Raw genomic sequence first — 27,587 nt, 5'->3', positions numbered from 1 at the left:
TCTTGAAGACCTCCCTCCTGGGCCTCCAGCTCAGCCAATGTCATCAGTGTGTCAGTGGAAGTTCAGTTAGAGAAGCAGAGCACTAATGTGTGTGTGTGTGTGTGTGTGTGTGTGTGTGTGTGTGTGTGAGCGTGTATGTATGTATATACATGTGTGGGGAGGATGGGTGGCAGTATGTAATAGCAGGTTTGATATAGGGATTTTTGCCTTGCACAAGTAGGAGGTGGTTCTATTTTAAGGCTGTTGCTTTCATGTCTGATGCTGGAGCTTGAAATTCACAGAGCAGGAAGTCAAAGTGTCAAAAGTGAACACAAATATGAAGTGCTGGAGAGCGAAGATAAGCCAGAACCCATGAGCACAAACTAGATGAGGTAGAATCCTCGTCAGTTCTCACTACCTCCACCCTTATGATGTGAGTGTTCTGCAGAAGAAGCTGATGCCCTTCGTCGTAGAATAAACACATCTGTCCCAGAAATCAGAGAACTGTAGGAGGCAGGTGGAACAGTATGGGGAGCCAGCAGATAGTGACACCACGTGTGATCTACAAGAGCACCTACCTCAGTTTGAGTGTAAAAAACAAAATGGCTGCTGCTTCACTTTGGCCCTCCAAATGGTCCATGAAAATATTCCTTGTGTCTCATGTAAGCAGAAACATGTGAGGAAGAGAATCCTGGGAAATGTAGTTTAGGCTAGCCACGGTGGCACATTATTAAGCCACCACAGGTGGCCATGAGAATGTTCCTCTCAGATCTCTGACTGTGGGGAGTAACTGACTGATGGCCCCAGCTGCTGCTTTCTGAAATCCATCACCACGTTTATGCTGAGGCCATGCCTCCCACAGGCTGCCCCCAGCCAGTGACTGAGACAGCAGGGGTACTAAAGCAGCTCATTCCTGGGGACTCTGGAGTCCGCTGAGACGCAGCCTTGGCTCAAGGAATCCCCGATGGTCTTGCTGAACTTTCCCTAGAACTGTCCTGCAGCCTAACACGTGTCCCCCCAACCTTCCAACCTTCCTTCCCTCCCTGTCTCCTTCCCCTGGGGTCAGACCTGCATCACTGTCTGACAGCTCTTCTTGCCTCCCCAGCTCCCTCCCTGTGTCCTCTCACAGATGTTTCCCTTAATACATTTCTGGCACTTCTAATTTCTATGTAGTCTTGGTGTCTATTTCTCAGAGGACCCAGTCTGACAGCTATCTTCTTAAGACATCCCTTTAACATCATCCTGGGAATTTCCTTCACCTTCTCTTTTGGTGGATCCCTTGTTTCCTGGATCCCAGGTCTTCATCTTTTTGATTTACTTCCTCTTTTGGTGGAATGCATCCTCCACATGGGAGGTAAAATTGTTGAAACCTTGCATGACTGAAAAGTTTGTTTTAATCTCACCCTCGAGGGATGATTTGGCTGGGTATGGAATTCTAGTTTGAAAATAATTTTTCATCAGAATTTTAAGGATGTTCTCCATTGCCTCATAGTTTTCAGTGTAAAAGTTGAGAAATGCAAGACCACTTTTGATTCCTGATGCTTTGCATGTGATCAGTTGTTCTCTGTAGAAGCTTTTATAATCTCCTTACCCTTGATGTTCGGAAATTTCATGCTGCTATGCCATGCTTTTGTGTGTGTGTGTGTGTGTGTGTGTGTGTGTGTGTGTGTGTGTGTGTGTGTGTGTTTCCTTCATTGTGCGGGGTGCTCAGTGGATCCTATCAGTGAGGCGGCACCTGTTCTTTAGTTCTGGGAGGTATTCTTATGTTCTTTCATATTTTTCCTCTCTGTTCTCTCTGTTCTTTCTGAGTTCACATTTGTTACCTATGATACCTCCTACATTGAGCCAGTGATTTTCTCTCTCTTTTGTTATCTGCTCTTCCAAGCAGATCATTAAAGTTTTCTTTAAAATTTTGCTCCTATATGCATATAACCATAGCTATCCATGATGGTATATATCCATGACAGTCGACCCATTTTAAATGACATACAATTAATATTTGTCATCTCTTGATCTTTGGAATATTTTCAGAGCCAGTGTCCTGTACAATGTAAATTTGTTTTTGCATTACTGCAGCTTATATGGCTAAAATATAGATGAAAGACCATTCAGGGTAAGCTGAAGAGGTAAGCAGAGACCAGATCACGCAGGGCCTTATCAACTGTGTTAAGGATTGTGGATTTATTCTTACTGAAATAAGAAGCTAATAAAAAGTTTTTCAACTTTACAGTTTTATCAAATGACTCTGCTGCTAATCCAAACTTAGACTAGAGGAAGACAAGTGACTCTGGCAAGACTAGTTAAGAGGCCATTAATAATAATCCTGGGTAGCAGATAGTGTTGATTACCTATGCAGCATTCCTCCATCTTTCTTCCCTGCCAACTGAGACCACGTTCCACTGTAAAAATAGAAAATGCCTGATGCTCCATTTCCACTTTCCTTTCAGTTAGTGTTTAGACATGTGATCCAGACATGGCCAATGGGAAATCTGATAGCTTCTGGAAAACATTTTCCTTCATAATTAAAAGAGGAGAAAGCTTTTTTGGACATTGTTGTATGAGAACATGATGCTTGCAGCTGCTGCAGACATCACAGACACAGCATGATAGAGCAGAAAGGTCTGGGTTTTTTTTTTTTTTAAACTTTTAATTTTTATATTGAAACAGTAAAGCCCGCATATCGTAACTAAAAAGCTCACTGAATTTACACAAACTGAGCACACCTATATAACCAGCAACTAAATAAAAATCCAGAAACCCTCTTTATGTTTCCTTTTGCTCCTTAAAGGCTAATCATTATTCTGACTTGTAACAGTATAGATTACTTTCATCTGGGTTTTTAAAATCTTTTTTGTTTTTATTTTGTGATGGTTTACTTTATAGAGATGGAATCATATTGTGCCTGTAATTTTTTTTTTTTTTTAAGTAAGCTCTATGCCCAATGTGGGGCTTGAACTCCTGACCCTGAGATCAAGAGTGACATGCTCTTCAGACCAAGCCGGCCAGGCATCCTGTGCCTATACTTTTTTGTGTCTGGTTTCTTTTACCCAACATGTTTGTGAGAGTCATCTATATTGTTGGGTAGTTATAGATTTTTCATTCTCATTGGCTGTAGAATATTCCATTTTGTGACTTCATTCTACTTTATCCATTTGACTGTCATTGTGTATTTGGGTAGTCTGGCTATTATAATTAGTGTTCCTGTGAACATTTGCATGTACGCTGTTGAACAACTATATGCATTTCTGTTGGGCATATACCTCTTTGATTTGTAGTGGTTATTTTATATAAATATATATATATATGTTATATATATATCTAATATATATTTTTTTTCAAAATAAGTGTCTCTTGCTGGATATAGGCATAATATTTCCCAGTCTGTGGTTTGTTTTTTTTTTGCACTTTCTTAATTATGTCTTTTAATGAACAGAAGTTCTTAATTTTAAGATAGCTGATCAATATTTATTGATTAGTGCATTTTGTGTACCGTTAAAGAAAATTGTATCTACTTCAAGGTTACAGACATGTTTTATTTTCTTCTGGAAGCTTCTGACATTTTACCTTTGACATTTAGATTGAAATCCATCTGGAACTCATTTTTGTTTATGGTGAGAAATGTAAGCATCAAGATTATTATGGGTTTTTCCCCCTTCAAATGGAAGTTCAAATTATCCAGCATCATTATTTGAAGAGACCATCTTTCCTCTACTGCACCAGAGTGTCATCTCTGACAGTAAACAAATGACTAAATGTGTGGGTCTGTTTCTGAATTCTCTTAGCTGTTCCATTGGTCTATTGCTCTATCTTTGCACTAATCCCATGCTCTTTTAGTTATAACTTTATATTGACCTCGTATCCAGTAATCTTGTTAAATTTTCTTATTAATCCTATTCGTTTATAGATTCTTTGGGATTTCTAGATATGCAGTCATATAATTTACTAATAATGTTATCTTTTTCTTCCCTTACCATCCTTTTTCATCTTGTCTCCTCCCTCCTACTCCTTTCTCCTCCATTTCCTTCCATCTTCCTTGCAGTATTTCTGTGCTTGACACCTCCAGTACAGTGTTAAATGGAAGTGGTGATGATCTTGTTTTGTTTATAATCTCATTGGAAAAGTTTTCAAGGGGCGCCTGAGTGGCATAGTCGTTAAGCATCTGCCTTCGGCTCAGGGCCTGATCCCAGGGTCGTGGGATCGAGCCCCGCGTTGGGCTCCTTGCTCTGCTGGGAGCCTGCTTCTTCCTCTCCCACTCCCCCTGCTTGTGTTCCCTCTCTCGCTGGCTGTCTCTCTCTCTGTCAAATAAATAAATAAAATCTTTAAAAAAAGAAAATTTTTCAAGATTTCACCATTGGATATGAATGCCGTAGGTTATTTATTTGAAAGATGCTATTTTTTTCATATTAAGGAAATTGCATTCTGTTCTTATTTGCTAAGAATTTTAAAATTATAAATGGGTATTGAATATTTCAAATGCTTTTTTATTTTTTGCACTTAACAAGACGATTATATGATATTTCTCCCTCCTTCTATTAGTGAAGTCAATTACATTAATTTTCAAATGACAATCTGACTTCGTATACCTGGAATGAACCCCATTTGGCTGTGATACATTATCCTTTTTATATATTGCTGGATATGATTTATTAATATTTTGTTCTAGATTTTTTAATTTGTTATCATGAGAAAGATTGGTCTATAATTTTTCTTCCTTATGTCCTTACCAAGTTTTGGAACTAAAGTTATGGTGCCTTCATGAAAACAGTAAAAAGTGTTCCTCCTTTTTCTCTTCTCTAAGCATTTGTGCAAAATTAATATAATTTCTTTGAATATTTGGAAGAATTGACTGCAAATTCTGCAATTGGAGTTTTATGATAGATTTTAAATTATGAGGCAATTTCCTTAATAGACTTAGTTCTATTCATATTTTCTATTTTAGCTTTGATAATTTTTTTGAAGAAATGTTCATTTTGTCTTTTCATATATATAACTGGTTAAATCAATCTGATAAATTCTTAATTGCAAATATTTTATTTTCAGCTCTGTAATTTCCATTTCAAAATACATTCCTATTCTTAGATGAAATTCTTTATCTTTTCATTTATTTTCTTCATCTTATTTCTTAGCCATGTTAATAGTAGTAATTTTTTATTGATTGCTAGACATTAGGGGGGGAAAGTTGTTTTTGCAGCTCCAGATCTGTCCTGTTCATTCAGTATCCATTAGCTGCATGTGGCTTTTAATTTTAAGCATTTGCGATGTGACTAATCTTTATTGAGATGTGCTGTAAGTGTAATATGCTGGATTTTTTGGTATAGCAAAAAAAAAGTGTAAAGTATCTCATTAACAGCCTTTTATATCGATCACAAGTTGAAGTATTATTTTGTATGTACTGAATATAAAAGTAATTTGACCTGTTTCTTTCTACTTTTTAAAAATGTAGTTATTAGAAAATTTTAAATTATGTATGTGGGTCACAGTTGTGGTCCACACTATTTTTCTATTGGGCAGTGCTGCTCTTGATATTTTCTCTCTCTAGAAAGAGTTTGCTTTTTCCTGGGCTAGACAGATAGATTGAGTAGCTTTACTCCTCTCAGTCTCCAAGTTGAGTTGAGGCTTTGTTGCAATTTGGGTAAGGTTCTGTCTACCTCTGTTCTTTACTACTCCTACATCATAGCTACTCAAGGTTGCTCAAGGTTTACATCTAGGGGCCTGGTGTATTCACTGGGTTCCTTCTCCTTGGCGTGTTCTAGACTCTACTGTCAGCCTCGAGAGATTACCAGAAACTCTGCTCTGCTCTCAGTGACCCCTTGCTTGTCCCTTCAGCCTCCCATTTCAGACAGTTCCACAATGTGGCAAATGTTTTAAGGGGAAAATAAGATGTGTGCTTGAAGCTCTTAAAGTCTCTAATTTTGCCTTTTCTGAAAGACTACTGGTAAGCTCTGCATGTTTCTCTGGCTTCAACAAGCAGCTCTCTGCCTGGGCAAAACCACAGTTCTCAGCATCTTGCCTCCTCCCAGAATCTATAAATGCCCCGCCCCTCGCCGCCGGTTGAAGTGGGCGCACAGAGACAAGGAACCTCTCTGAGTTTCTCTCCTGCCCAGGATCCTGGCCTCCTGTAGTCCTCTTTGCTTCAGCAGCTCTCTGATGACTCTAAAATAATGATGGTATTTTGCCTATTTATTTTTAGCAGGAACATTGGTCTGCTACAACCTACCATTCTCTTCTATTTAAAAGAGATACTTTTAAAGTCCAGACCTTTCTCATGTGGCTTCTATAGTAGAATCTTTCTGTTTTGCCTTGCCTTCCGTAGGTCCTTTGCTGATCCCTTCAGAAGTTGCCTCTTAAAAAGGACATATAAAATTTTGAGTCATCAGCATATAGCCACTTGAGGTATCTGAAGTCATGGATCTGGATATGATTATGTAAGACAGTTGTGTAGATTAAACTCTGTTGTGAGACTAGCTTTAGGACAGAACTATGAGGTATATAACGTTAAGGAACAGACAAGGAATCTCCAGAAAGACAAAAAAAAAAAAAAAAAAAAAAAAAAAAAAGATGAGAAAGGTAGTAGAAATATCTGAAGAATGTGAAATCACAGAGGCCATGAGAACATTTCAACAAAAAGGTTGCATCAAGTTATATAGAAAGGATAAGAAGTTTCAAACTGAAAAGTGTCCCATGGATTGAGCAATAATGTCACTTATTAAATATTACAACATCCCTATGAGGAAAGCTTAAAAATTATACAGGAGTAAAGTTATCCTACTTTAATTTTTAAATTTTTCATTTTTTTAAAAGATTTTATTTATTTGTGAGAGAGAGCACAAGCAGGGCGAGCGGCAGGCAGAGGGAGAAGCAGGCTCCCCTCTGAGCAAGGAGCCCGATGTGGGGCTCGGTCCCAGGACCCTGGGATCATGACCTAAGCCGAAGGCAGATGCTTAACCGACTGAGCCTCCCAGGCATCCCTATCCTACTTTTATTTTTGATCTACAAAAATGACACCATACTACATACTTGTATCTATTGCTATCATTTCTTGATTATACATTGGTTAGATAAGATTTTAGGCTTTCTTTACAACTAAAACATAAACTAAAACTAAAGCATAATTTTAGTATGTATATATGCATGTATTTATATTTACTGGTTTTCTTTTTAATGATAGTTAAGTCTGGTTAACTTGATTTTTCAAGGTTTGTTGTTGTCCAGAAACTTTCTGCAGTTTCTTCTTAACATTTCTTTTCCATTTTAGGCTTTTGGTGAAATTACTGTTTTTAAATGACATAAATTTCAAATTTATTCAGGATTGTTCGTGTAGATTAGAACACTCGGCTAGTTCTTTTATTTTCATTATGCCCCCCCCCTTTTTTTTTAAACAGGGCACTTTACGATCAATTAAGCTATTTAATCTTACCTCTCTAGGAACTCATTCTGGGGTAAATTTGTCTGTGTAGAAACTTTTTCTGGGGCGCTTGGGTGGCGCAGTCATTTAGCGTCTGCCTTTGGCGCAGGGCGTCATCCCAGCATTCTGGGATCAAGCCCTGCATCAGGCTCCTCTGCTGGGAGCCTGCTTCTTCCTCTCCCACTCCCCTTGCTTGTGTTCCCTCTCTCGCTGGCTGTCTCTCTCTGTCAAATAAATAAAATCTTTAAGAAAAAAAAAAAAAAAGAAACTTTTTCCTACTTACTATCCAAAATGAATGTCTTGACAATCTGTAGCAGGGTGACTGGTTTTGACCTCAAAGTCACCTTCTTATGTAGTTGCCTTCTTCACTCGGGCAAAAGAGCTTGCTTTCCATACTGAGCTTTTTGAGTCAGATTCTCTCTTTCTTGTTAAGCTGCCTTTGTGGTATTCTTACTTTTAGCACATTTGGAACTTCTGAAGTTTCCTTTGGATCATATTAGACTTTTTTTCTTTACAAGTAGGTCATCATTGCTGTTAACTGGGTCTATTCCTTCATAAGTGAAAGGATGGTTAAAATTCCAGAGTCTGCTGCTTTGTGTGTTGACAGTTCTCGTTGAGATTCTATAGAACTTTTTCAAGTCTCAGCTATGGTTAATGCAGAGGAAAAGATAGTGAGAGGGGAGAGTAGAAGACAACTTTCTTGAAACAACTATCAAGTAGTTATTTCTTATTTCAGTAATTTTCCAGGGATATGTGATTAGCAATAGCAAAGGACATCTAAACTTTGTATTTAATATTTCACATTATTTTTAATGATGAATAACTTCTTTTTTTCTTTTTAATTTAAGCTTTTTTTATGGTGGAGTTAAGCAGTGTATCCTTGGAGGGGTACATCTGCTCTTAAATAAATCATAGCCAGAGTAGAGGTAATGACTTAGGCTGGTGATCAGAAGCAGAAGATCCCAGAGCCAGGCTGAGAGATACCTTCATAGAGAAATACTAATGGATTGTATTTACATACGCTTTTTACTACAAAACTATTTACTATTGTAGGCTTTGCACCATAGCAGCTGATATGAAGGAAGGAATATTTTTTTTTAAAGATTTATTTATTTATTAGAGAGAGACAGCCAGTGAGAGAGGGAACACAAGCAGGGGGAGTGGGAGAGGAAGAAGCAGGCTCCCAGTGGAAGAGCCTGACGTGGGGCTCGATCCCGGAACGCCGGGATCACGCCCTAAGCCAAAGGCAGACGCTTAACGTCTGCACCACCCAGGCGCCCCTGAAGGAAGGAATATTAAGGCAAGATGTGGCTCCTGTTCAGAAGTAACTTAGTAGGCTTTGGGCTGGCAGTAGCGTTGATGTTGTGGTCCGTTACATGGGTCCTCCTGCTACTAGCTGGAATACCTACTATGTAGGTTGCCTCTAAAACACATCTTTTAGAAGTAACTAATTAAATTAACTAAACAAGATCATGGTCAAATAATGAAATGAAATATGGTTTTAAAAAATATTTTATTTATGTATTTGTGGGGTGCCTGGGTGGCTCAGTTGGTTAAACGTCTGCCTTCAGCTTAGGTCATGAACCCAGGGTCCTGGGATCAAGCCCTGCATTGGGCTCCCTGCTCAGCCAGCAGTCTGCTTCTCCCTCCTCCCCCCACCACTCCCCCTGTTTGTATTCTCTCACTCTCTGTCAAATAAATAAATAAAATCTTTAAAAAATATATTTATTTATTTATTTATTTATTTATTTATTTGACACAGAGAGAGAGTGAGAGAGTGTGTGTGCTCAAGCAGGGGGAAGAGCAGAGCGGGAGGAAGAGGGACAAGCAGACCCTACATGAGCACAGAGCCCTACTGGGGCTCAATCCCAGGACCCTGAGATCATGACCTGGGCTGAAACCAAGAGTCAGATGCTTAACTGACTGAGCCACCCAGACGCCCCAAAATGAAATGTTGAAGAAATATTTATTTCAAATTAACACTAGGAATTGTCTCAGTTTATTATATCTGTTTGGGTTAGTTATAAACACTTGTAAAACCCTAGACATTTTTTAACATGGAATTTTCACCAGTCTTATATACATTTTTCAATATTCATTATTCATCTGATGCCCTTATGTATTAGTTTTCTGTTTCTGTGTAACGCATTACCACAAATTAGTGGGTTAGAAATACACATATTTATGATCTCACAGTTCCTGTGAGTCAGGAGTCTAGGCATATCTTAGCTGCATGCTCTGCCTGGGATCTTACAGGGGCTGTAGTCAAGGTGTTCCAAGGCAGTGGTCTTATCACAGGCTTGACTTGGGAAGGATCTCCTTCCAAGTTCACTCACGTAGATATATTTTTAAGCACATAACTTCAAGTATTTAACTTAGCATTGTTAAGTCTTGACTTTATTAATCTTTAAATTTATCTATCTTTACCAAGTTACCACTTACTTTCTTTGTAATTTAGAACATTCTCTTAACTATCTTTAGTAAACCATGTTACATATTTGTGTATAAGACTGTTTTTAAACGACAATATTATATAAAGCTTTAAAAAGCCTTAAAAAGTTATATAAATAGATATTGTGGTCAGGATTGTAGTAAAATCATTAGATAAAACTCAGAATTCAGTAATAAACTGTATCAAAGAACTGGTCTGAGAGGGAATTGATTTGGCAAGTTGGGGGTCCCTAGTGACTTTGACCAGATTGGTCAAAGATTGGTTTCAGTGGTGGGGACAAAATTCAGGTTGGAGTGGGATAACAATAACTAGCAGGTAAACAAACAAACAAATTTTTTAAAGGAGTTTTGCAGTAAAAGGGAACAGAGAATTGGGGCGGTAAGTAGAGGAAGACATAGGATTAAGAAAGGGCTTTATTTTTAATTTTTAAAATGACAAATATTGTGACATGTTCAAATGCTGATGACAGTGATCCAGTGAAAAAGACAAAATGATTTGGAGAGAGAATGTTTATCAGGGAGCAGGGTCTTTGGTTTGGAAAGTCTTTGCAAAGAGATCTGTTGACAAATGGAAGAACTGGCCTCAGAAAAGTGCAGGAATAGTTATTTTCCTGTCTAACAGCTGATGGGAAGATGGTATTTTTATTCTGATTGTCTCTGTTTTCTTCATGAAATCAGATATTAGCTCAGAGAGAAGATTAGAGGAGGTGTTAGGATTTGAGGAGAAGCCTGGAAACGGCTATCCCAGAGACAGTGAAAGCAAATTTTCTTAAGGGATATAGTAGGAATTTTGCATGGTGCTAAATGTACACTTGAATAGACATTTGCTGTCTTGAATTTAAAATGAGAACCAGTTAGCATGGTTATTTTTCTTCAATAGGTATAGAACAAGCAGAGAGTTGGATTTAACCAGGATTGTTATTTTCCTTAAAAAAACAAACAAACCAAACAGTGAGAAAGCAACATTTAAGTGTATAAAGAGTGATTATCATGATGAACTATTGGATGTCATTGAGATAAAGTAGGAACTAAGATTGAATGGATTAATGAACAGTAAAAAAGTAGATGGAATCAATAGTGTAGCTGTTTTGCTGGGCGTAATACTATTGCTGTGGGGATCACTAGAGAAAGCCAGTAACTTAGAAGCCTGTGGATATGGGGATATTTTAAGTCAGCATTTCAGCTATATTGCAGCCACTGCTCATGATCAAGTACAGACTATGACCGTGGGAGGCATAACTAAGGCAGAAAGCAAAATTGTTGGAAGTGAAGAAATTGAGGAAAGGAGAATCCAGATTGTTAAATGGATTGTCTCTATGGATGTAGAAATCACCAAGAAGGATGAATCTATTAGTAGAGGAAACGAGTACTATCAATGAGATACTAAACTCAGGTACTGAAACTTTCTGAAAAATTTTCCTCCCCCAACCACCATCAAATTAAAAATAGCTTTGTAAATAAGATAAATACATGTTTATTAAGAACAACATAGGTAATAAATAAGTTAGAATGAAAGGAAAATGGTCCATATTCTCATCATTACAGATATTATCTATTTATATTTTGGCGAATACCTTAGACTTTTCTCTATCCATACAAAAGTAATCTATAAAAATATATAAGATCATACAAAAGTTATTTAGTATTCTGCTTTTTAAAATTAACCGGAGATAGCTGCAAATAACTGCAAATATATAGAGAGATACAGCATTTTCACTTACTATGAGATATTCCAGGATATGGACCATTATTTATTTAACTACTCTGTGTTTTACTATTACTGTATAACAAATAACCCAAAACTTAGTGTTATTAAACAACAGTAATCATTTCTCTCTTATAGTCTCTCATGCATTTATATGAGACTGGAGAATCAATCCAATTCTAAGGTGGTTCACTCATGTGGCTGGCAGGTTGGGTCTAGGTTTGTCTCCACATGGACCTCTCCTGGGGTCTTCTTGAGTGCCTTTATATCATGGAAGCTGGTTTTTCCCAGAAGGAGTGGCACAACAGACCGAGGCAGAACCTGCAGTGCCTCTTATGACCTATCTGCAAAGTCTCTCATTGTCACTTGTGACACACTATGTTGGTTGCAAAAGCCAACCCTAACCCACTGTAGGAAAAAACTAGTTAAGAGCATAAATCACCAGGGTCATCTTGGGGGCTGGCTACCACAACCACCCTTCTATTGGTAATCATTTAACTTATTTGCAATTATGAATATTATTATATATATAATCCTTGTGCCATTAAGTATTTCCCTGTAGTTCCAAAAGTGAAGTTACTCTGTTAAAGGATAGTTACATTTAAAATTTTGATAGGTGTTACCAAATTACTCTTCAGAAAGGTTATACTTATTTAATTTCCATATCAGTCCACGAGAGTACATTTCCCTTACCCTCACCAATAATTGGTGTTCTTAATTATTTTAATCTTTACCAATATGATAGATTTTTAAAATTTAAATTCAATTAGCCAGTATATAGTACATCATTAGTTTCAGATGTAGCGTTCAGTGATTCATCAGTTATGTATAACACCCAGTGCTCATCACAGCACATGCCCTCCTTAATGCCCGTTACCCAGTTACCCCATCCCTCCACCCACCTCCCCTTTTGCAACCCCTCAGTTTGTTTCCCAGAATCAAGAATTTCTCATGGTTTGTCTCCCTCTCTGATTTCTTCCCATTCAGCTTTTCCTCTCTNNNNTCCCTATGATCTTCTGTGCTATTTCTTATATTCCACATATGAGTAAAACCCTATGATAATTGTCTTTCTCTGATTGACCTATTTCACTTAGCATAATACCTTCCAGTTCCATCCATGTCGATGTAAATGGTAGGTATTCATCCTTTCTGATGGCTGAGTAATATGCCATTGTATATATGGACCACATCTTCTTTCTCCATTCATCTGTTGAAGGATATCTCAGCTCTTTCCACAGTTTGGCTATTGTGGACATTGCTGCTATGAATATTGGGGTGCAGGTGCCCTTTCTTTTCACTGTTTCTTTGGGGTAAATGCCCAGCAGTGCAACTGCTGGGTCACAGGGTAGCTCTATTTTTAACTTCTTGAGGAACCTCTGTACTGTTTTCCAGAGTAGCTGTCCCAGCTTGCATTCCCACCAACAGTGTAAGATGTTTTATATATATATTTAACTTATATCTATTTAGTTATTGAGATTGAACAATTTCCTTGTGTTTGTTGGCCCATTGCATTTCTCCTTTTTTGTGTGTACAGACTGTACATGGTATATGTCTATTTTTTAAATTTGTGTTGATTTTTTCCTTAAGATTATTTATGCTACTTATTTAAGAGAGGGAGAGAGGAGGGGCAGGGGAAGAGGAAGAGAGAGAATCTTAAGCAGTGTCCATGCCCAGCATGGAGCCTAACACGGGATTCAAGTCTCAGGACCCTGAGATCATGACCTGAGTGAAGTCAAAAGTTAGGTGCTTAACCTAACCGACTGAGCCACCCAGGTGCCCCTCAGGATTATTTCTAAGATATCATTCCTTTGTTGTGAAATTCAGGTGTTTTCCTCCCAGCTTACTTTTTGTATTTTTACTTTATTTTTAGCCTTATAGAAATTTTTGATATGCATTGTAGTCAAATTTGTTTTCTTCCTTCATCATTGCTTTGGAAGCTGAACCCTGTTAGAAGATTGTAAACATGACCTTGTATATTTTTTCTAATACTCTTGTAGTTTTGTTGTTGTGCTTTGTTTATCTGTGTAGATATTAAATTCTTTAAGAATTTACTTTTGAGTTTGGTATGAAGTTAAAATCTAAACTTTTTATTAAATAACCAGTTTTGCAGTGCTAGTTTTTGAAAGCCATCTTTTCTTCACTCTGGCTGCTAGTTTTTCTACTCAATATCCATTCTCCCTAACCTGTATTCTGATAGAACTCCAATTTTATTCAACTCCCTACCTTCCAGAAAGTAGCCATGTGCTGTCACCATCCCTATACCCAGGGAGTGAGTCCTAATTGAGCCAAACCAATCATAGTGGTCCCACTCCTTTTCTGATGATTAACTTATGGATGGATATTTAACAAGAGCTTCTGAAAAGGTGTGCTTGTTCTTAAAAAAGATCCAGGAGGTGAATGGTATTTGCTTTCTGCCTCTGGAAGAGTGCTGTAGCCATCAAGTGATGACTACAAGGGAAGCAAGCTTGGAAACAATGCTAATCCACCTGGAAGAATGAAAAGATGTAAAAACCTGGGTCTTAGCATCCTTGAGGTTTTGAATTAACCTATCCCACGACCATGTTAACTCAGGCATTCCTATTATGTGAGATGCTAAATTTCCTCATTGTTTAAGTCTCATTGAGTTAGATTTTATGCAGCCAAATGCATCCTGACTGGTCCACTTACTGGATGAAATGAAGTACCATACCATTTATTTAATATGGCTTTATACTAGGTTTCTCTATCTAGAATTATCAGTTCTACTCCTTGCCCTCATTTTTCTTTCAGATTTTAACTTTTCCTATCCTCCCCTTTTTTCCCAGAAAAACTTGAGAATCGAATTAATATTTATAGCTCTGCTTTTTTTTTTTTTTTTTTGAAATAGGCTCCATGCCCAGCGCGGACCTCCACATGGGGCTTGAACTCAAGACCCTGAGATTAGGGGGTGCCTGGATAGCTCAGTTGTTAAGCGTCTGCCTTCAGCTCAGGTCATGATCCCAGGGTCCTGGGATCGAGCCCTGCATCGGGCTCCCTGCTCAGCAGGAAGCCTGCTTCTCCCTCTCCCACTCCTCCTGGTGGTGTTTCCTCTCTCGCTGTGTCTCTCTCTGTCCAATAAATAAATAAAATCTTTAAAAAAAAAAAAAAAAGACCCTGAGATTAAGACCTGAACTGAGATCAAGAGTCAGACACTTGACTGACTGAGCCACCCAGGCACCCGTCTGTTTTCTCTTTGATTTCATCTGTCAAATATATTTTTACCATTTGCTTGTATTTAGAATATTTCTTAATCACTGTATTAAAACACAGATTTGCCTTTTTTAGATGCTATGTAGTCAGCTTTATTGAGATATAATTTACATACCATACAGCTAATCAGTTAAGATGTGTAACCGTTGGTTTTTAGTGTGTTCATGGAGTTGTACAATCATCACCTGTTTTTCCCAAGCAATTGCCAATCTACTTTATGTCTGTATGGATGTACCTACTTTGGGCATTCATATAAATGGAATCATATAGAATGCAGTCCTTTGTGACCAGCTTATTTCACTTATTTTCAGATTTCATCCGTGTTATGCATATGTCAGTGCTTCATTTCTTTTTATTGCCAAATTATATTCCATTGTATGGGTATATTCAGTTTTGTTTATCCAAATTCATCAACTGCAGGACATTTAGGTTGTTTGTGTCTTTTGGGTATTATGAATCATGCTGTTCTAAACATTTGTGTACATGTTTTTGGGTGAACATGTTTTCATTTCTTTGGGATATATATCTGAGGGTAATCGCTTGAGGAACTGTGAGATGGTTTTCCAAAGTGGTGGCACCATTTTACACTTCTATCAGCAGTGTTTTAGGCTTTCAATGTCACCACATGATTTGGGGGTTTTTTGAGTTGAACAGAGAACTGGCGTTTTTGTATGGTAAAATATACATAACGTAAAATTTACCATTTTAATCATTCATAAGTACAGTTCTGTAGTGTTAAGTGCATTGTTGTGCAATCATCACCACCATCCACCTCCACAACTTTTTTTTATCTTCCCCAAACTGAAAGTCCATACCCATTAAACACTAACTCCCCATTCCCCTCTCCCTGCAGCCCGTGGCAACCATCATTCTACTTTCTGTCTCTGAATTTGACTCCACTAGCTAGGTACCTTATGCAAATGGAATCATGTAGTATTTGTTCTTTTGTGACTGGCACATTTCACTGGCATGATATCCTCAAGAGAACCCTTTTTTTTTTAAAGGTGTTATTGTTAAGTAGTCTCCATACCAAACATGCGGCTCGAACTCACGTCCCTGAAATCAGGAGTCTCATGCTCCACCAGCTGAGCAGCCAGGTTCCCCAAGAACCTGAGTTTTTTAAAGGCAGTGTTTGATGTATACATATATCTTTTATGAACTTCTTTTATGCTTTCCATATACCATCCTGCCATGTCCTTTTTAAAAGCCTGTTTTTAGTCTATATAATACTATTTACCTTTTTCCTCTCTAACGATTTCAAAATTGGAATTCTGTTTTTAATTCTATTATTGTTCCTTTTATAATTCCCTTTATATCATATGTGTCTGTGTTTATGTGTAGGATATGAAGGAAACTGTATTATGATGAGGAGATTAATGGGGAATTCTCTCCTACCCGTATTTCATTTAATTCATGTTTTATTTACTTAAGAGGATTTCAGATAAAATTATTACTACTAAATTATTATCTTTATATAATGTAAAACACATTATGTTTTTAAAAGCATAGTCCCTGGGCTGACAACTGCCTGTTCAAATCTCAGCTCTGCCACTTACCAGCTGTATGACTTCACCGAAATTACTTAACCTTTCTGTGTCTCTGTTGTCTCATTTGTGACATCAGGATAATAATATTACCTGCCTCATTGCTAGGATTAAATAAATTAATATCCTTAGTGCACTTAGAGCATTACCTGGCACATGATAATGCTTGCTAAGAGCTTGGTGCTATTATTATCATTAGCATTCTTTGTGAGGAATTATTATTGACATTTACATTTTATTTTATAAGCATGTTGATTTATTCTTTTTGACTATTTTTGTTGTTTCTTCCTCACTAGTATTTTTATTATAACTTCTTTCTTGAAGTCTTACTATCATGTTTAAATCCTATCTCTTTGTACCTCTGTAATTTTTTTCAGTTGTGGTCTGTCTTATTTGCCACTGTATTTTTTGTTTATATGTTTTCAGTCCCTAGAACATTGTTTGGCACATAACAGTTGCTCAGTAAGGATTTGATGTGTGTGGAGCCCTTGCATATCTGTTAAACTCTGGTAAAAGGGTGGGCTAGAGGGAGACTGCATGGCAGGAAGATGAAGAAGAGACTTACTTCCTTGTGTTTGTGTCCTGTTTGCTTTCCATCCTCCTAGCAGTATTTCTTCACAGCAGCAATTCCTTCCCATAGCTATACCTGAGTCCAGTTTGCAGTTTTTCTAACACTCACAGTACCAGCCTAGTGAACCCCATGTTAGAGATGTCAGTACCACAAGCCGCTTGGCTCCCACTCCTCAAGAATTCTGTATGCCAGCTCCGTAGGGCTCTTCCTTCAGGGACACCAGCATCAGCCAAACAGCTCCCTCCTGCTGCACAATCTTAATATAACTTTCAGTACACTGAAGCATTTAAGATATGCTAAGAAAATAACATTGAGTCTACCAGAAATAATGGTTACATTTGTCAAAAACATTCCATTAGTAAAAGTTGAATTTAGAATCTTAGTTTTACTTTTTGTTCATTGTTGAGGTTCATTATAGTACATTTACCTTGAGAATAGATTCTTCCTTCACCCAGAAGAGCTTTCTTCCTTCTCTGAACTCCTGTAGTTCTCTGAACTACAAATATCTACTGTAATAGTTTCCTTTATCTGCTATAACAAATTACCACACAGGTAGTAGCTTAAAACAACATAAATTTGTTATCTTACAGTTCTAGAGGACATAAGTCCAAAAATGGGTCTTACGAATTAAAATCAAGGTGTCAGCAAACTGCCTTCTTTCCTGGGGATTTCTAGGGGGAAACCATTCCTTGCCTTGTCCAACTTCTAGAGGCTGCCTACTTCCCTTGGGCTTATGGTCACATCACTCCAACCTTTGCTTCTACCATCACATCTCCAGAAATCCAGGATAATCTTCTCATCTCAGGATCTTTAACTTAATCACATCTGCAAAGCCCTGTTTGCCATGTAAGTTAAAATAACCGCAGGTTTGGGGAAGGACTTGCACATCTTTGGGGTTCATTATTCTGCTTACCATATCTTTCTTTTACTTAGAGTCATTGAATGTCAGAGCTGGAAGGGACACTGGATGATAACTTGTCCAATCCCTTTATCTTATACTTGAGGAAACTGAATGAAACAAATGAAGGTTGTTTGTCTGCCTCTGAGCTTGTTTTAAGGTTAGGAAGAAGGCCTTATTCATGTTTGGTATGCTTAAATATATTTAAATAGATTACCTGGTTGAATAAAAGGTTAGTGATGGAAACCAGATATATCTGGTCTCTAATTCTTTTATTTTAAGTTACTGCTAATGCGAGTTTATTTAAAAAAACACAACAAACCACTGACTAAAAATACCACGAGGAATAAAGATTTATTCATTCTTACATTCTGTAGGTAAAAGGAGAAATCATGTAATCTTAAAAATACTTACTCTTTTTAAGATTCCTTTTCTCTTTATCTTGTCCACATCTCTGCTTTCGTCTACCCACCCTTCTCTATTAAAAAATGAATGAAAAAATAAAGAAAGAAGGAGGGAAGGAAGGAAGAAGGGAAGGAGGGTGGGAGGGAGAAGAGAAAAATGAAAACGAATGAAAGGAAAAGAAGAAAAAGGAAGAAGGGGAGAGAGGGAAGGAAAATAAGAAGATACAATGGTGTTCACTTAATTGTTTTACTAGAATAACTCATGGAATCCAGACTTAGATTCTTTGACACTGCTATTTGGCTGTGTTAATAAGGTAAGCCTATATTTTTGGTGATGTATATAGTTTATATGTGTTCAGTAATTAAGATAATTTAGAAATCAATATTTATCTTTTAAAAACTACTTCATAATTTTAGAAAAACTTTTAGGAACTTAGGTTTATCTTTTGACTTATGATTTTCTTTCCCTTGTTAAGGAAAGATAGTTTGGACTCTTGATTAAAATAAAATTAAGAATTAAAAAACTTTATCTGGCATTTCTTATTAAAAATCTAGATTTTAGGTTTAGAATATCATCCAGACTAGATAAATCACTTAACTATTGTTCAAGAAAAAAAGCTTTGTCTGTTTTTTTTAATGATTGATTTTCTTTTGTTTAATATTCTTGTAGTTTATATAGAATCTGATTTATTATTAAATGTGGTTAGGTATATTAGGTATGGTCCTTGAAATAAAGTACACCTGAAGCATAATGTTAGATTCTTTTCCTGCTTATGTCAGCATGGTCTTTCATTGGCTGTATACACATCTCATTCTAAACTTGTATGTTATACAAGTCTCTATAAACACTAAAACTGCATACATCTATTTTTATTTTGTCTCTTAATGTAGTACATGTAGAGTGCTTATTAAGTGTAAAAATGGACCATGATGTAAAAGTGCCAAATAACTGGTAGTGATTGTTATCATATTGTCATTCTCTCAGTGAGCAAAAACTTAATTATAAGTCAACCTTAGAGTGCATTCATTATAATAAATTCTATTCATTGGGTGAAAACATAATCTGACTTTTGTTTTCTTGGCAGCAACTTGAATTGGTGGAACCAAGTGGCTGGATTCACGTTCCCTTAACTGATAATCATAAGAAGCCAACTCGCACATTCATGATACAGATTGCCGTTCTAGCCAATCACCAAAATGGAAGAGACACCCACATGAGACAAATTAAAATATACACACCAGTGGAAGAGAGCTCCATTGGTAAATTTCCTAGATGTACAACTATCGATTTCATGATGTATCGTTCAATAAGGTGACCTTAACACAGAACAAAAGTCATTAAACATATCTTTGTTTTATCTTGTCAGTAAATATTATATCTGGAATCTTTATTGAAAAAAGCATCAGTTATTTTGCAATTTTGTATGCATTGAAGAGTATTTTATTGTAACTTTAATAAATAGATTTTGGGTCATATAATTTTTATTTTCTTTAACATATAATGAAGCTCACATATTTTACATTATTGAAAAAGGATATGAAGCCAATCATTAACTTTTTCATTATATCAAAACAATTGAACTGAAAATTTTAAGAGATAACATAATTTTTTACTAACTGATTATTTGGTTTATTGCATATTTAGGAACAATACTATGTTTCATAAATAGATACTGTCTTTAATAGGCCAAAATTCTTCTCTTTTTTTTTTCTTTCTAGAGGAAGCTTATTCTTTTAATACTGGGCCTTTTAAAAAACAGTGTCAAAAGAGTCTTGGCATTAGGTGTCTTATGAGAACCATTCTGATTTGGAAAATATAGTTAATTGTGTTGTAATTACTTCCATGAAATACTTCTAATCCCAGGGTTCTCTATATCCTAATATTGGGTCAGAGATTACCAGTATCATCTGCTATTTATCCCAGTTCTAGTGCTGCTTATATAAGAGTTCAATTCAAATTTGTGTCTGACACTGAAGCATTCCTTGAGGGATAATGTGTCTCATAAAAATTTTTAAAATGTATGAGATTGTTCTTTGTATATAAAAATATTTTAAAGGAGCTTAAGTGTGTTTTCTTTCCATGGTTTAAAGTGAGTAGATTTGATTCTATATGTTTTTTTTCCCTCCTATATCTATTACTTTTTAGGAGGATGATTATTTAGCCATAGAACCTCCCCAGATTGATTCTTGTTTGGGAAAGATTCCTTGGTGGTTTTTGCATTGCTGGGTAGACTGAAGTCTTAAATAGTAAAATTTTCATTCCATTTTTTAAATTGAAGTATAGTTAACATACAATGTTGTATTTGTTTCAGGTGTATAACATAGTGATTTGACAATACTATATGTTACTCAGTGCTCACCGGGATGAGTGTAGTCACCATACAAAGTTATTGCGATGTTATTGACTGTATTTTCTATGCTGTGCTTTTTATCTCCAGGATTTACTTATTTTATAACTGGAAGTTTGGATCTCTTAATCCCTTTCACCTATTTCACCCAGCTCCCTAATCCCCTCCCCTCTGGCAACCACCAGTTTGTTCTCTATATTTAAGAGTTTGTTTTGTTTTGTAGAGTACGCATATAAGTGAAATCAGATGGTCTTTGTCTTTCTCTGTTTGATTTATTTCACTTAACATAATACCCTCTAGGTCCCTCCATATTGTGAATGGCAAGAGCTCATTCTTTTTTATGGCTGAGTAATATTCCATATTATGTATTTATATGGCACATCTTTATTCCTCTGCTGATGAACACTTGGGTTGCTTCCATATCTTGGCTATTGTTACTAATGCTGCTTTAAAACGTAGTGATGCATATATCTTTTTGAATTAGTGTTTTTGTTTTCTTTGGGTAAATGCCCAGCAGTGGTATTGGTAGTTCATATGGTAGTTTTTTTTTTTTTTTTTTTTTAAGATTTTATCTATTTATTTGAGACAGAGTGTGAGAGAGAGAGAGAGGGCATGAGCGTGGAGTAAGGGCAGAGGGACAGGGAGAAACAGACTCCCCACTGAGTAAGGAGCCCAATATGGGGCCCAATCCCAGGACGCCGAGATTATGACCTGAGTGGAAGGCAGACGTTTAACCAACTGAGCCACCCAGGTGTCCCATGGTAGTTCTATTTTTAATTTTTTGAGGATCCTCCATATTGTTTTCTGCAGCGGTTGCATCAATTTATATTCCCACCAAGAATGCATAAGATTTCCCTTTTCTCCACATCCTTGTCAACACTTGTTATTTCTTGTCTTTTTGATAATAGCCATTCTGACAGGTATGAGGTAATATCTCATTGTGGTTTTGATTTGCATTTCCTGCATGATTAGTGATGTTGAGCATCTTTTCATATATCTGTTGGTTATAAAGGGGTGGGGTAGAGGGAGAAGCAGACTCCTCACTAAGCAGGGATGCCTACGTGGGCCTCAGTCCCAATCATGACCTGAGCTGAAGGCAGACACTTAACCGACTGAGCCACCCAGATGCCCCTTTGCCTATTTTTTAATTAGATTGTTTTTGGCGTTGGTTGTGTAAGTTCTTTATGTATTTTGGATATTAACTCTTTATTGGATATATCATATACAAATATCTTCTCTCATTCAGTAGATTGCCTTTTTGTTTTATTGGTGGTTTCCTTACCTGTCCAAAAGCTTTTTATTTTGATGTAGTCCCAATATTTTATTTTTGCCTGAGAAAAAAAATCCATGAATAAGTTGCTAAGGCTGCTGTCCCACAGATTACTGCCAATGTTTTCTTTTAGGAGTTTTATGGTTTCAGGTCTCACATTTAGGTGTTTAATCCTTAAAATAGTAAAGTTTAAAAAATAATTATGTGTATGCTTTATTCTGGCAAGGAGTACTAATTTACATGGATACTCTAAAAGAGGCTTTCACTTTTTCACTCAGTAGAATCTCTGCTGTTCTTTCTATGAGTTCCACAAAGAGTTGTATTGTTATTTTCATTTTGTTTCTTTGAAGTATGCATGGTAGGTGATCTATACAGTCACTGAAAATCTGTAACCAAGAGTTCATTTGGAATCGGCAGATTAATCCAAACATAGATAGGGGATGTTGGAAATGGTGGAAGAGAGGAAAACACATGGATAGGAATTAAAAGAAAAGGAGAGAGGAGCACCTGGGTGGCTCAGTTGGTTAAGTGTCTGACTCTTGATCTCAGCTCAGGTCTTGGTCTCAGAGCTCCATGCTGGATGTGGAACCTACTTAAAAACAACAACAACAACAACAACAACAACACACACACAAAAAAAAAAGGAAAGGAGAGAATCAAGAAAATAATAACAATATTCACTAGGTACTTTATTGAATGTTTTGCTTTCGTCTGATAAGGAAAACATTCATGTAACTGTAAGGTCTTAGTAAAAGAGAGAAGTCTAATAAAAAGTACAGAAGGTTTTATTAGTAATAATGTTAATACTTGCTAAATGCTTTTTAAAATTTTGCTTAAAAGAAACAAGAGGACTAATTATCATTTACATGATCCGCTCTGTTATCTCCTACTAATAGTTTCCTGAGAGGCTCCTAAAATCAGGAGGGATTAAGAAGAATGTTGAGAAAATCAGTATGTTTTCTATTTCTACTCTTATTCTCTCTTTTTTTATATGCGAGCGGGCTGGCCACTTTTATTAGGCATGGGAAATCTTGGTAGCTGAGGATTATGGAGATAATGGTTCTCTTTTTATTTATCATATTTAAAATACAGATAGACCATGTATTATAATATTGACAAAGCATAATTATCTAAAGTAGTTGCATTTCTCTTTTAAAAGTGCAAATAATATACCCGACAAAGAATTTGTGTCTAGACTATATAAAAAATTCTTAGAACTCAACGGTAAGAACACAAACAATTCACCAAAGGAAGAATGAATAGTCACTTTACCAAGGAAGATACAGGATTGGCAAATGAGCATGTAAAAAGACGGTCAGCTTCACTTGACATTAGTGAAATGCAAAGTAAAACCACAATGAGATACCATTTCACAGCTGTTAAACTGGCTACAATTAAAGACAATTGCAAGCATTGGCAAAGATGTGGAGGAACTGGACCTCCCACAGATGGTGAAGTTGCAATTAATGTATAACCAGTTTGTAAAACAGTTCAGTGATTTTTTTTTTTAAGATTTTATTTGTTTATTTGACAGAGAGACAGCGAGAGAGGGAACACAAGCAGGGGGAGTGGGAGAGGGAGAAGCAGGCTTACCACTGAGCCGGGATCCCAATGCGGGGCTCCATCCCAGGACCCTGGGATCATGACCTGAGCCGAAGGCAGCCACTCAACAACTGAGCCACCCAGGCGCCCTGCAGTTCAGTGATTTCTTAACAAGTTAAACATATACCTGTTATATGATCCAGTCATTTCACTTCCTGATATTTACCCAGCAGAAAAGAAAGTGATATGTCTATACAAAGAATATACATAGCTTTATTTGTAATACCTGAAAACTGGAAACAACCCAAATATTGATCAATAGGAGAATATATGACCAAATAGTCATATATCTATATAATAGATTACTATTAGTATATGCAACAACATGTATAAATTTTTGTAATAATTATGCTGAGAGAAAGAAGCCATACAAAAAAGAGTACATACTATTTGATTCCTTTTTTTTAAATTCTGGAAAATACAAACAAATCAAATGACAGGAAGCAGATCCATGGTTGTGTGGGATGGGAAGTGGGGAGAAGTAAGGAGGGATGGACTCTTCGGGGGAATGATCGAGATGTTCATTAATCTGACTGTGGTAGTGGTTTCACAGGTATATACATATGCCAAAATTTATCAAATTATACACTTTACATATGTGCAGTTTATTGCATGTCAATTATACCTCAATAAAGCTGTTTTTAAAATAGCTTATTCTACCTGTTTCATATAGTAATCATTCAAAGATGCTAGATTTGAAGTAGTTCTATGTCTTACTGATAAATGATCTGAAAATAAAAAACCAAGATTGAAGAGCCATTTTAATAGTTAATGAAACAGCGACAGCAAATTAATTCATTCATAATCCGTATACGCTTTTCACTATTGGACAAACTGCAGGTATAAGATTTAAATTTTTAAATTTCACATGTAATCTAAGCGTAAGATACTTTCAAAATCAGTTTATTAGCTGGGGAAATATTGTCATAAGAAACTGTATAAAACTGTGGAATTTTAAAATACAGTGTTTCCAAATCACTAAGATGTACACCTGAAACTAACACTGTGTGTCAACTATACTCACACTAAAAAATTAATTTTAAAAATTAAAAAAGTAATAAAATACAGCAGTTCATTGAACACTAATAAATACACAGCTCTAAAAAAGACTAGTATTGGGTCTTAAATTAGATTTAGTAAGGAGACCAAGATAAATATGATGCAGACCTTGCTTTCCAGTTGCTTATAGTCTATTAAGGGAAATAATAGATCTCTAATGAACCAAATCAGAAATTAAGAGTGGTAGGATCTCTAATTGATGGGTAAGGGTGTGGAGGAAGGGAGAGTTGACTTTCTGTTCAGGAAGACAGAGGTAAAACTAAAGAAGACATTTGTGGAGAAAGTGGAATTTTTAAAAGAAAGACTATTTGTAATATCATCTAGTTACTTACTTTTCAAGCCTATTCTTGAATCCAGACTATCATTGGTTTTATGGGTAACAATTAATTTGAAACAGATGATTTGTGTGTCCAGATTAAGTGATGTTTTGTACATTTACTCTTGTTGGAAAGTTTCGAACAGTTAAAACACTGACAATCTTGAAAAGTAATTTTAGTTACCATGCCTTCTGTTCTTTTAGCCATTATGACTACTAACTTAGTAATTAGTTAATGTAATACACTAGATTAATAAGCCACAGTATAAATTTTTATGAGGTAAAATTCTAGTGTTTTAGAAAATTTTTACTGCTGTAAAAATTCTTAATAAAATATTGGCTTATTATATATTATTTTTAATTGAATTCTTGGTTACTAGTTTATTTTGTCAATTACCTTTAAAAAATGATAAATTTTGTGAAATGTGTTACATTAAAGCATTAGGGGAAATCATACTTTGTAGTTGTAATTATATGTGGACACTTCTGCCTTGAGCATCTTTTAAACCAAGATTATCTTCTTTTGCCCACATCGTTGTGGCTTTCACCGCTTGTACTATGACTCCCCTGGTGAAAGTACCCTCTCTTTCTTCTGTGGCTAATCCCATTACCATCATTTGTCTTCTCTTGTCCTTTCTGGTGAATAGAACCAACTTACTATTTTGTACATACAGGCAAAATTACAACTGGACCAATCTAAAAGTGTTCTACTTGCTTATGAATCCTTTTTCTGGGTGAATTTTTATTTCAGGAAATGGTATTTCACCTCATGTATTACTGAAGCTCTAGTGTTTACCATCTCAGTTGTTATAATTACTATGTTTGTGGCCATCAGCTTTCTACTGATGCAGTTCAGTAATCATCATAAGATATTCTTCCACTTTGCGTTTGCTTTTCTGATGTTGAGAGTAAATTACAATTCTCTCCCTGTGGTCCTAGAAATAATTTCCCAAATTGTTTTTATAGACTTTATTCTGAGATTAGCTCTCCTCTTTACCCTGGCATTCCTCTATAGCTGGAGATCCAGATTTTAACAGATCATTTCCTGTTGTTACTACAGCGCCATCAAAATACTGATCACTTACCAAGAAGCAAAGTATCCAAAAGACTGAAGCAGAGAGTTCAGCCAGCTGTTTGTTTCTCAATTGTTAAAATTTGTAGGAATCACATGTTCAATGGATATGGCTGCACAATGAACCGGGGGTAGCCTGGGTAAAAGGAGAATGGTAAGAAGCCATCCAGCTCTTGAGTTATAACATGCTCAGGTATTTACCAAAGACAAAGAAAAGGAATTTCGCTATTTTAAGAGTGCTTATTGTTTTAGGTAGCATTCAGTAACTACTAGGAGATGCAGGTAACCTGTTCTTTGGAAGTTTTATTTTTTTTCTAAGTCATTAGGGCTGTTTAGAATAAAACCCACTTTTTTTTTTCCTTGAAATTTTCAATTGTTAGACTGGCAGTCGGGTATGATTTTGACTCCTGTCCTTCATCTTCCCATACTCAGGAGCACCAAGCCCTGCAGATTCTTTCTCCACAGTAATGATCACTGTTAGTTTTATTCCATTTACATCACTGTAGGACAATTGCAGGAAGCTCCCAGCTGGACCATTGGTCTTTAGTTTATGCTAAGATAAAATTATCCAAACAGTATTTCATCATATGTCTTTCTGTAAAATCTATACTAATTTCCACATTACCTATATAAATTTACCTATGTAAATAAACCCAAAGTCCTCTGGCAGCCCTTCAAGGCCATACATCCTCTCTGCCTCTTTTATAACCTTTTCATATTCTCAGACTTATTGCCCAGCAAATATGCTTGCCTGTTTTATGCACACAACTCCCTTATTCTCATTTTTACTATTTTATATGTAATATCTATTGGCCTTTAATGTCACTGTTCTAACAATTGATACCACTTTCCTAAACAAATTGGCTCAAAAGTCACTCCCTTGAATGCCTTTACTTATCTGATTTTAATCCTGTGTATTTTGGTAATTCTTTTATTCTAAATCCTCTTAGCACTTATGTATTCTGCCAGTACTATATTAACATTTGAACGTTATATTGTGTATGTTGTTAACTCTTGAAGACAGACTCAGACAAGGAATGCAATGATTTGCATTATTACAATTCTCAACAACGTATAGTACACATGAAGTAAACACCCATTGTTTTTCTAAGATCTTGCTTTGACATACTTTTATACCTTATATCTCATTTTCACAAAACCACTGTGTCAGGGCTACATTTAATTATGAATAACAAATCTCTGCCACGGGGACTTAACGAAGTCTTTATATTTCTTGTATATTAAAAAGTCTGGAGATCCATGTTTGTTTCATTGATGCAGTACCTTAATAACAGTGGCTTTCTGAGAATTCTTAGGTCATTCTCATGGTCAAAAGATAGCTGCTGTCATCCTAACTCTCACATTGGCACTTGAAAGAGAAGGGAGAAGAGTAGCACTGGCCATATCTCTTCTGTCATCCCCAGGAATCTCCAGTGTGCTGCTTATGTCTTGTTGGTCAGAGCTGGGTCACACGGCTGTCCCTACCTGAGAGGCAAGCTTGTCTGGGAAGGCAAGGAGCCCGACGGTCATTGTTGCCTTAGGCAAACTACTATTTTCTAGGGCAAAACACATCATCTCCCTGAAACAAAACAAAACAGAACTAGGAACAGTATCCTCTCTGTGAGGAAGAAGGGAGAATAGATGATGAGGCAGACAGTGAGCAGTATCTGCCACACACAGCTAAGCCTTGGCACCCTCATCTGCACACTGGAAATAAGAGCAGTACTCACCTCAG

General features: G+C 36.4%; 1 protein-coding gene across 1 annotated transcript in view; it reads left to right on the top strand.

Moving 5' to 3' along the window:
• Positions 1-20,244, top strand: part of ANAPC10 (anaphase promoting complex subunit 10) — a 90,416-nt gene extending 70,172 nt beyond the window's left edge. The window contains exon 5 of the mRNA XM_008685439.2: positions 19,271-20,244. Within this exon, the coding sequence (XP_008683661.1) occupies positions 19,271-19,501 (231 nt within the window). The 3' untranslated portion in view covers positions 19,502-20,244. The remainder of the gene's footprint in view (positions 1-19,270) is intronic.
• Positions 20,245-27,587: the final 7,343 nt, after the last annotated feature.

Source organism: Ursus maritimus, unplaced genomic scaffold (assembly GCF_017311325.1).
Source record: "Ursus maritimus isolate PB19 unplaced genomic scaffold, ASM1731132v1 scaffold_11, whole genome shotgun sequence".
NCBI classification, from domain to species: Eukaryota; Metazoa; Chordata; class Mammalia; order Carnivora; family Ursidae; genus Ursus; species Ursus maritimus.
This window is presented reverse-complemented; position numbering and strand designations above follow the sequence as displayed.